The 12309-nt window shown below is 28.0% G+C and overlaps 1 protein-coding gene across 4 annotated transcripts in view; it reads left to right on the top strand.

Annotated features, from left to right (window-relative positions):
* The window catches only part of SPARC (secreted protein, acidic, cysteine-rich), a 45425-nt gene that overhangs the window by 926 nt on the left and 32190 nt on the right, over positions 1 to 12309 (top strand). Inside the window, exons 2-6 of one of the 4 annotated variants that reach the window (XM_065515626.1) lie at positions 2501 to 2730; positions 2811 to 3058; positions 4816 to 5511; positions 7526 to 7716; positions 8469 to 11780. In XM_065515626.1, the coding sequence (XP_065371698.1) occupies positions 2501 to 2730; positions 2811 to 3058; positions 4816 to 5511; positions 7526 to 7680 (1329 nt within the window). In that variant the 3' untranslated portion in view covers positions 7681 to 7716; positions 8469 to 11780. Of the gene's footprint in view, positions 1 to 849; positions 1064 to 2500; positions 2731 to 2810; positions 3059 to 4815; positions 5512 to 7525; positions 7717 to 8468; positions 11781 to 12309 lie in introns of those variants that run through there. The other 3 variants (XM_065515627.1, XM_065515625.1, XM_065515628.1) reach the window with 3 other exon arrangements.

Genomic DNA, 12309 nt, shown 5'->3' with positions numbered 1-12309 from the left:
ATAGCGTATGCAAATCTCTATTTGGTTCTTAGTATGCTTCATTTTGTATTTCTAGGCTCATTATTAAAGAAAATTCAAGGAGTGCCATTCGAAGAACAAAAAAGTTCCAATCGTTCAGTACTCACATTTTGGTAGCTAAACATTATTAAATAGTATCACCTATTCCTAACTCTAACTTCACTCAGATAACTTAAAATAATTAGGAGAAAAGTAGAGGATTCCCTTTTCCTTCTTGAACACCCGCCACGTTTAAAATTTAAAAATACATTTGCCAACATTAATGGTGAAGTTAGTTGCAAATCTCAATAAATGTAAACACATCTTATATATAAATAGGCCACACTGATGAAACATATATGGTTTAAAAGGTTATTTTCTCTAGATGTGCACAATATAAAAAATAGTTTAAAAATTCTTTCCATTAAAGCGGTAAAACTTTTTAAAAGTGGTCGAATTTCGGCCACAAGGCGATCCTAGTACATATAAAACGGAGAAACAAATATGCAAGAAACTCATTTTTTAAACAAACACCTAAATAATCCGTGTTATACATATTTATTTTGTTGATAGCTTTGTTTTTATTGTTTGACTTAGCTCATGTTTAGGTATGACATTTCAGCGTTAAAGCTAATCGGAAAAAACGTTCCGCATTCCGCTTGACAATCCCGCGAAAATCTGGTTATTTGGCAACTCTAGAGAAATCCCACTACCGCCTAATACTGCCACCTGGTTGAATACAACTTGGATAATTTTTTGTTGTATTGAATGAGTACTATTCAATATTTTTACAACTCTAATATATATGTATTCACTTTTTGGGAAAATCAATACAGAATTTTAGCCATAAAATAATATGTATTTCTGTTTAACCGGACGATAAGTTAATTTTGTATTTGTAGAATTAAATAATAATAAAATATTACTCACTTAAACATTTAATTAAAACGCTAGAGAAATGTCGGCAAAGGGTGAAGAAAAACGTGAACGCTTAAATGGCGATGGTAATAATGATGGGAGCAATAGTGATGACTCTGTGGAAATTATTGAAAATATAAAAGATGATGTAAGTCAGTAATGCGCAGCCCATAGCACAATTGTGCAGAATCAAATCACACGTATTCTTATGCTCTTACATTTTAGTAGTCGTCCACTCAACGAGACAACTAGGAATACGCATGAGCACTGGTGTATGACTTTTTCTTTATTTTTTCAGTTTTTGTATTTGTGTGTTTGTAGGTGCACCTGCATGCACTGAATAAAATAAAGAATTGAATGTGTTGGTGAGACTAAGTGTATTGGTGAGAGGATTTATTTTTGCGAACCTCTGATGTAAGTTAAAAACTATTCATAAAGGATTTCCATCAGTCATAATTCTAGTCTGTGTGGAGAAAGTTATCGCTTCATTGCCAATATTTCTTACAGTCAAGCCGTCAGTTTTTCGCTGCCTTTGAGAGTTTTGCGGCCCACGGCTTTGGTTTCCTTTGATAACAAATGTTGCTATAAAAGTAATTTACATTAGTTGTGTTCGCGTACTTGATAATTTGTAATAATTTATACAAGGTTTTAAAAGTGACAGTTCGTAGATAGAGCATATGATATTTTTTACTGCACATTATTTGTCCAGTAAAAATTATCAACATAAAAAATATGTTTAAACTTTAAAGCATAGAGAATTATACATAGAGACGAGACACTCCGATTTGTCAAACAAAAATACAACAAATAATATTTCTGATACAACAACAAAATACATTGTCTAGCATGTATTTTGTTGTTGAGATAGGTTTTTGACAACAGACTTAGGTTTTTGACAATTTCGTCTCGTCTCTATGTTACCCTATGCTTTAAAGCATATGGTTGCAAATGTAAACAAAATAAAAATGTTAAAAATTAATACAATTTACAAGTTTTGCAAAGAAAAGAAGTAAAATAACACAATACAAACCATAGAGAATACAAAGCTGCTTTCCATAATAACACATATAATTCATTTGAAGAAAAATATAATTGATTTATAATAAAATACCTACAACTTAACTTATTTTTACAAATTATTGTTCGCGATTTTTTTATTTTTAAGATTGAGAGTAATTTATTTTTACTCTCTAAAATAAAGTTACTGACGATTTTTTACTGGAAAGTACGCGAACACACCTATTATTAAATGTATCACCAACAAAATTAGTAAATTCAGTATTTAATAAAATGAATTACTACTAAACGTAAATTATTTTAAAAATCAAACGTTTTTAAAATTTGGTTACAGTACATATAAAAATAAAAGCAAGAATAAAAAAAACGATATTTTCATAATGCAGAAAATCGTCGCTTTCGGTAAAATTATGATAAATCGTCAAATCGGCAACTATTTTTGGTACCCGTATATGTGAGAGTGTTATATTGAAAAATAGAGTGGGGCTACTTGTTATACTTTGTCTGAAAATATATTAAAAGTAATTAATATAAATTTTAAAAAAATTTGTATTCAATTTGATTACAGGATATTTGTGAACTGGAGCATTTAAGAAAACTATTTATTGGTGGTTTAGCCCCATACACCACAGAAGATAGTCTCAGAAATTTCTACAGCCAGTGGGGCAAAGTGGTCGATGTGGTTGTAATGAAAGATCAAGATACCAAGAGATCAAGAGGTTTCGGCTTTATAACCTACACCAAAGCCTTCATGGTAGACAAGGCCCAAGATAATCGTCCACATATTATAGATGGCAAGTAAGTGTAATCAGTTCCAACAATAAATCGGCAAAAAATTGAAAGTGTATTTAATGGTAATTTTTTTTATATGTTTTTAGAGCTGTCGAAGCTAAACGTGCTTTACCACGTCCAGAACGTGAGGCACAAGAAAATAAAAGTGCATCAGTTAAAAAACTATTTGTTGGTGGTCTCAAAGACAATCATGATGAAGACTGCCTAGAGGAGTATTTTTCACAGTTTGGAAAAGTTGTATCGATCAAAATTCTTACCGATAAAACCACGGGCAAACGTCGTGGTTTTGCATTTATCGAATATGATGATTATGATGCTGTGGATAAAGCTATATGTAAGTTTGCTAAAACAAAAAATCTTGGACATGTATAATTGTTGATAACGCCATTGGCAGTGTACATTGTCAATTGTATTAAATTAATTTGAGACTATTTTCATAAAATTGTCGAATTTCTAAACGATCGATTCGTCAACAAACGAATTTGTGACAAATTTGGTTTTTATAAATCACAAACATTTTTGATATAAAGCAAGGCGAATTTATTGTATTCGCCTTGATATACAGTTTGTCTAATTGTTTTCAAAACAAAAATATTGTAAAGCATTTAATTTGAATGAAGACAAACACTAAAGGTATTTATAGACGGCAATACTGAGTATTAACACTTTTCAAATTTAAAATATTATTGAAATCTGTCGGTATTTCAAAAAATCGTTTCGAAAAAACATTTATTGTTTACACGATAGTATTACAAATAGTTTATTTCTTTGTTGATTGATATTTTTCTGAAAATTTTATTTTTATTTTATATTTTCTTGACATTTTTATTTGCCTTATTTGTTTTTATAAATACATACCCGATACATATGAAAATAAAAAGTTTTTGAGTTGTTTTAAACAAATTTTCAATACCGACCGTAAATCAAAAAAATCATTTGTATTTTTTGAAAATCTAATACAAATATTAATACTCAGTATTGCCGTCTATAAATACCTTAACAAATATTAAGTTTTTTAATTATTCTTAGTACGATTATTAATTTATTTATCTTAAGTATAAATATGCGAAAAAAAATAAATTATTATCAAAACGAAGCTGTAAGAAAAATGATAAATAGGAAAAAACGTCAATAATATGATGTCAAACAATTGTTTTCAAATTTTTACACTGACAATTTAAATTAGAATTTTTTTCTTATTTGGACAAAACTGATGACGCCAGTTGACATACATTAACTTTGAACTACGGCAATCAATATAACGATGTTTTGTAAAAAAAAAAGAAAATATAAAGATGCCAGGAAGGGAACCTTTTTGAAAATTATTCAATTAGTTTATTATCAAGGTTCTTTGGATTGTTCGTGGATGAACAATAACTTCTGATCTTTTTGCGAGTTCTTTGGCCAATTTTGTGGTAATTACTATTGAGTTTTTGTTGACTTCTTTTAAAATGAAGATTACATCTCTACGATGTAGTTTCTTTGGGCGACCACTTCGCAGCTTGTTTTTAACTCTGCCAGTGTTTTCAAAGTTACTGAATATTGTTTGAACTGTAGACATAATAAATTGCATGCTTATCTGTTAGTATTCAAATAAAACCAGAACATGCTGCGGTCGTATGTAGACTTTTGTCATACATACGACAAAAGTCGTATAGTTATAAAAATAGATTTCAAACAAAACTGCATTATTATTTTTTATATTTTAGTGGCAAAATTTGTGGTCGTACGTAGACTTATGTCGACCACTGTATGTCAAAGAATTTCATTTCATTTATTATCATAATTCAGTAATATAAATTAATGGCCAAAATTACAATATTACATAGTAAAACAATAATACCTGAGAATATAATTAATCATATACATACATATACAAATAATTTCGTTGGAAAAATAAAAAAATATTTTAATAAAGACGACAACAAAATTTTGTTCGTTACTTGTGACTTCAATTCGTTGATATGTAATGGACATTTTTGAAATCGATAAGAGTTTGATGAATTTCAATAAATTTCATTTTATTTATTTATTGATTTTACATTCTTCACAAAAAGAAAAATAAAAATAAAAACTACCTTTTTCCCGTAGTACACAAAACTCATTCCATTAAATACGTGGTGGTGGATGTAAAAAAATCCATTTATAGCAAAGAGCTACAAAAGAAAAACGCTCTACATCATAATAACGACGGTGGCAATAATATGGAAAAGGACAATAAAATGTCTTCGCAGGGAAATTATAGAAATAATGCGCCTTTACAGCCGCCATCACATCAACCACCACCAAACTACAATCAGTGGGGACCACCTGCACCACCTATGCCCTCGCAAAATTATGGCTGTTATCAACAACCACCCATGCCTCAACCACCGCAGCAACAACAAGCTCCCCATTGGAATTATCCAGCAGCACCAAATACATGGAACTCACCACCACAACCACCTGGAATTCCCCAACCCCCTCCACCGGCATGGAATAACAATCAATGGGGTTATCCACCACCAAATGTACCGCCATGTCCACCCGGTCCCATGCCCCCAAATCAAATGCCTCCACCCGGTACTCAACCACCACCAAACTGGCAACAACCACCAGCAGTACCACCAATTGGACCACCCCCACCACATCACCAACAACCACCAGTTCAGCCTCAAATACCGCCACCCAATTTCGGTACAGGCTATCAGCAAAGCTATAACGGTGGACCCACCAAGCATCAGAGTAATATGAATTCAAACCGCATGAATCCCTACAGTGGTCCTCAAAATTCAAATAACTCATATAGTAAGTAATTTTTATCGATTTATTTTTTGGAAAACATTTGTATAGGTAAACATTTCAATTAAAAAAATTAATTTCTGAACTTTTACACCTCTGAATTCGATAATATTTGGTATACATGTTTTCCATGGCCAAACAAAATTTAAAGTTCTCCAGAATTATGAAATTCGCTTTAGTTCGGTTTATATATTTTAGGTTCATAGTTCAATTTTTTTAATAGATGCGTACAAAACCTAAAGTAAAACTTGTAATAACTTTAGAACTGTTAGTCAGTATCGTAGATTTCAAAGTTTTTTTCTAGAAAAGCGTTTCTCATCAAAGCAGGATATATCATAAAAAGTAGTCCTTGAACAAAGGATATCTCAAAAAAGATATCTTACACTTTCCAAAGATTTTTTTAAATATTAATCCATTGCACGATTAACGAATATAAATTCAGAATGGGAAAATGCAAGGTTCTCGTAATCATCGAAATTTAGAGATGAAAACATTTATTTATTTATTTATTAATTTCATATAACATTATAACCGATCATGAAAGGTTGAGATATAAGCAGAAAATCACGACTACCTAGAATTTTTACTTATTTTTGATCTATATCTGGATTACTAAAGGTATTGGCAAATATTTGACGAAAAAGACGTAACCACTAAATAAAATATATTTGAATTCTTTTATTTATTTTCAAAAACTCATTTTATTTAAGACAATTCAAAACAAATATTTAATTTTATTTTATATTATGCTGTTTGATCTTACAAAACACTTGTAAGAGTAAACACGTCAAACAAATTTGTGCTATAAAAAGTGGTTACGATTTTTTGAGTAAATATTTGTCATGTCATTAACATAGACAATATGGATATCTAATGATAGATATTTAAAATAACATTTCAACGCACAGAAATATATATTGTTACCCTTTTGTTAGCAAAAATGGTTTTAATTTTTTATATTAAGCCTTTCAGACCGTGGGTACACTTAGATGTACTTTACATTATTTCAAGTTGTAGAAAGTATCGTTATCTTTATATCGCTGCCGATGCTCCTGTTGTTTACTATAGGTTTTTGGGTTTTCAAAATCATCAACTGCTATCACATTTGGAAATATTTTTCATTCTTTCCAATTTGATTGAATTATTCGGCAAAAAATTAAATTCGATAAAACGAGTTATTCATTTATATTTAAACATTTTTTTCTTTTTTAAATTGATTAATTAATTAAACTATAAATTTTACTTTTTTCATTCGGTCAGATCTGAACAGGTTTACTTTACTTGTTTTTATTAAAATTTTTTCACCGCTATTTGTTTCAATATTTATTTTAAAGTATACTTTGGCTAAGGGTATATTAGATTCGGCACATCTGAATATAACTTGTGTATAGTTATACACAACTTTTACTCAAAAAAACATTTTTAACAAAAAGAGAAATTTAAATAATATCCTTAAAGGATATTATTTAAATTTATTATCCTTTTTCTTTGAAAAGCGATTAAAAAGGTATATACCTCCAAAAAAACAAACCAAAGCGAATTTAAAATTTTTGAGCAACTTAAAATTGTGTATGACCATAAGTCCCCATCCATACTGTGAAACATTTGCTGCAAATCATTTGATTTTGTTGATGAAAGGCGAAAGAGGAATTGAAAAAGGGCACTCTTTTTTCATTTACATGAAGTTTTTGTTGAGTGTGTCATGCTCATTTATTCGTTCTGTACAGAAATGTCAACAACTGAAAAGCAAAAACTTCACTGTGTGGACACGAATGAAGTTTCAAAAGAGAATTTAAAAATGTTTTGCAGCAAATGTTTCACAATGTGGATCGGGACTAAAGAATCTGTGTACCAAGTTTTAACTAACTTGGAGCGGGTAAGGTTGAATATTTTTACTCTTAAATTAATAAAAGTGAGTTAAAAAATATTCAAGGAGAGAAATGTTGTCTTGAATATATTTTGTTTACATATTTTTGGTTACAAGTATAATATTAAATTTATATAAAATTTTAAAATTAAGATAATATACAAATACCACCTGCTCCGGGATATGGAGGCTATAATGCCGGTCCACCTAATGGTAAGCCACCCGTCAACAACAACAATGGTCCCGGGTCGGTTCCCAATCCCATGAGCAATAATGGACCTTCTTCAAGTGGCAAATATCGACGCTAAATTATGGACGCCAATCAATAGCTTACTGAGTAAAAGGTATGGTACAGTATTTTTATACTTTTTTTCTTTTAAAGAACTTAATTTTAGTTGATATCAAGGTAGTTGATTATTAGTATTCCTCCTAAACATTAAAATGTCTGATATTACGTAATAAACAATTAAATATTTATCAATATCGTCAGTCCAAATGTAGTTTAATAAACAATTTTTAACAAAGAATTTTTAGCATTTATCCTTGGGGACATAACTGTGAAACTTTATGGAAAATATTAAAAATAAACATGTATTAAAAAAAATTAGTACACACAGTATATTTCTTAGAAATTTCCTATTAAAAATTATTTAGTGGAGCACAGTTTCCAGTAGTTGAATGCATGAAAATGTTTAACGTATTTGAAATTCTATGTCTCGTTTTCTTGGTTATAAAAATAGTTTTACTATTTAAAATATTATTTTACACTAAGATCGTTTAGTCTTCAATAATACCTCAAACTATTTATGTATTTTATACATTTTAATGTTTTTTTAACTCTCATTTAAGTAAAGAAGAATCCAAGCAAGTCGTCAATAGCTAAAATTAACTTTAACAAAATATATAGATAGGTCTCTTGATAATGCCTAAAAATTAGTTTAAAATTAAAGTTTCAGGTCTGACCATAAGATTATTTAATGTTGAGACTATTTATTCTTATGATTTTAATTTACAGTTACATTTGTTTTAAACTTATCATATTTAAATTGTAAATAATTTAATTATATATTATTAATTTCTCTTTTATTTAATTTAGGTATGTGTGCTACATGCTCAAACATTTTAGATTTTAAGTATATACTTATATATAAGCAAATAAATTACATATACATATGTATATGTATATATAATTATATTGAAATAAATCTTACAAACATAAAGAAGTATATTATTACAGAACACAAAATATCCTAATTAATTAAACAAAGAAATGAAGGTTATTTATGCAATATAATATTAATATTATCAGTGTCTAAAACTAAATTAGAGTAAAACAGAATTATTTTTAATCTTAAAAACATAAATAAATAAGCAGCTTTAGTTTATATACATCATATATATTAAAATCAAATGTGTTTGAATTGATTTGAAATTAATAACACACAATTCATTAACTAATATCCCAATAAAATCTTATGTACAAATATACCAAATATGGACTACCCGTCAAAACTATAAGGTCACATACTTTTCATACTGTTTATCCGAAATAAAAATAGTATTGACTGGTGCTGTTGGATAAACTACCAGTTGCTCAAACATTATTCGGATAATAACCCTTTGCTCGCATTTCATAACTGTTAGTTCTATTTATAAATTAAAATATCTAAAATGTGCTTCACAATTACAAGGTCATGACTTTTTTTTTCAATTGACACATTGAGTATTTTTGTTTATTGTTTTATAACTGCGGTTAGGTATAGAATTGATGATATTTTCTAATGTTTTAGCCTTATATTCTACCAATCATTCAAAATTGTCATTTTCAGCTCTTTAACCGAATTATACTGAATGTTTTCTGAACAAACTTGCCTCACAAGCACTCCATTGCTCACATGTTTACCATTGCACCTGGTGAGCGTGCGGGCAATTCTATAATAGATAATCCATGTTGCACAAATCAGGTCTTAGTTGGTCTGGAAACATGGATTGTACGGTTGTATTGCTGATAAATTTTTTTCCACGGTGTTCTTCCGGTAACTTGAGAGTAATCCTGGAACTCTAAAATATTAATAATAGTGAAAGGAGACCATGGCCCATAATCATAGTCAAACATTAAAGTCGGTTCTTTTTAAAAAGAACTTTAAAATAAAACTTTTAATTATTTTGCAAGTATAGTCAAAATTAAAGTACGTTTTAAATTGAACCGACTTTAACTGGGTGCCACCTCAAATGTAGAAAATGATTTCATACAATATAGAACAAAATATAGACAAGTGTCACCGCTGAACAGCTGAAGTAGAAAATTTACAAAAAAAATATTGGTAAACAATAAAAGTAACCGGAAAATCTAAAGAAAAAAAACATTCGACTTTAACGTCGAAATTATATTTTAACTTGTCTATGGTAGACCTAAATTCCACTCTTAAGAAAAGAAGACTTTATTTCTCTTAAAATATGCTTTATTTTTGACTATGATTATGGGCCCATGTCTTTATAATTTCACTGGAAATAAACGCAACCCAAACCATTTCTATGAATAATACATGGGTTTATTTATCAAATCTTACCAAAAGTCTCTAAAACCATCTGTACCGATAAAATTTTCAGAACAATTTTACTTTCTTTTAATGCAATAAACTTGATGTATTTTAGTTGTTATGCTTTTTCATTTATAAAGTGCAATTTAGTTTATATACAGGCCTGTCACACATTTTCTTCGGAATGGTTTCATTCCGAAAGATATTTTCGTTTTACTTTTTCTGAAGAAGCGAAATACGGAATTAATTCCACTTTCGATCGGAATGGAATTCTGTGACAGGCCTGATAGTACACTTTAATGGCTCTCAAAATTGTAATTCCATCTTAATCATAAGTATTAGCGCTTCCTACAGTGTTTGAAGTCATTATTTAAGCATAGCGTGTTTGTCCCAGACTTTGGTCGACCAGAATTTTTATTTTTACCGTAATTTTTGGGATCTTTTAAATAATTTGCACCACACAATACGAACGACCTAGATTTCGTGCAATTTTTCGTATCTCCAATTAATGTTCTAAAAATCCACCAATATATCCTTTTTCAAGTTCTCTGTCAGATTGCCTCTCAAATTGAACCATTTAAATTGTTCCAATAAAAGTTTTACAAAAATAACAATTATCTAGCATTTTTTTGCAGATTTGACGCATTTTAAAATGCTCATTTAAATAGAACAGAAATCAATTTACTCTGAAAACAGTGAAGTAAGTCTTTGTCATTTGAGAATAGCAGTCATCCGTTTTTATTGGGATATTATTATAGTAGTTGCGTTCGTAAGTGCAGTAAATTTGTGCATCATTGATTCATCTAAAACAAAATAATGTGGTTGGTGTTTGCAAATATTTGATATCCTACCAGCCATTTGGTTTCATAATCGTTGTTAAAAACCAGTGATGCAATATTAATTAATACTGCATTTACGAACGTAACCAAGCAAAAAATTAATTTTTATTTTTTTTAATAAGTCTATTTGAATAACAAATAAATTATTTTAAAATAAAAAAAAATAGTTTTGTATTAATTAAAAACCTATAAGTTTATTAAAAATAAAATATCTATTATATGTATAAGAATTTAAAGACGACAACAAAGTTTGTTGACTTTTAATGTTATTTTACTATTTTATAGAAAAAAATATATAAGAATCTACTGAATTATTTTTTGCAAAGTCACTATTCAGACAAATCATAAATAAATTTTTCCATGACATCTTTAGTTTAAACTTTTTCGACAAACAAGGTTTTGTAATATCAATAAATATTTTTTTAATTTTGTTATCTAATTATACCTTTACCATGACCAAACTGAATCGAACTTGTTCATAAAATTACAAAAATTACATAGAGATGTAATTACTGATTTATTTACTACAATGTTAATAGTATCTAAACTGTTGTTTCACAGCGTAAAATGGTTGTGAAATTATAATATGCGATTTGCTCATCCATTTGAAATACCATACATTTTTGTCTAACTAGTAAAGTTTCTTCAAGAGTTTTACTTGCCAATGACTTTGTAAAACTAAATTATTCACATAAAATAGAATTTAAAGCAAACAATTTTAATTAATGAATTTTTTTATATCAATATTAAACAACTATGTAAGTTTTTTTTTATATATTTGCCGCTTTTGAACTATTAGTATATTAAACAGATAATATGTTTATTAATATAAGATAAATAATAAAAATAAACAATAAAAATTAAACAACCTAGTATTTGATTATTATTTAATTAAAGTTAAACACTTTAAATTATTTTTTCTCTTTTATCTAATGTATGTATTTGAAAATTTTGCGAGAAAAGGGATTATTATAATTCTTATTGTAATCGTTAATAATCGTATCTTAATAAATATAAAACTAATTAAAATCTTATGTATTTTTTGTAAATAACAAATAAACAGCCCAAGAAAACAGTTAAGTATAATTATTCTTATTCTTATTTTTACTTTTTAAATTTATTTTCTTTATTTATATTTAGTATATGTTTATGTATATTCAAAAAGATGTAATGATTTCTAAAATTTTTATTTCAACGTGTTTGTTATTAAGTAATTGAATTGGTATAATTATTATTTGTAATTCACATACAAATTACTAAAAACCGAATATTTTTTAATACATAAATATTTAAAAAAAATACCTACATTTCATTTAATGTACTACAACATTAAAGATTTATATAGACAATTATTTTTAAAAATTTTCTATGTTTTGTGTTTTAAAAATAATACCAATATCTTATAAAGTACATATAAAACCTTTAATGTCCGGTGTTACATTAGGTAACATTAATGTTATTAGTTACAAATGCTTTATTATTTGAATTTTAACATTCTATTTAATTAAAATGGAAACTGTCATATAAAAGCTAACAATAGTTGACGTAATTGAAATCC

The sequence above is a fragment of the Calliphora vicina genome, chromosome 1 (assembly GCF_958450345.1).
Source record: "Calliphora vicina chromosome 1, idCalVici1.1, whole genome shotgun sequence".
Taxonomy (NCBI): Eukaryota; Metazoa; Arthropoda; class Insecta; order Diptera; family Calliphoridae; genus Calliphora; species Calliphora vicina.
This window is presented reverse-complemented; position numbering and strand designations above follow the sequence as displayed.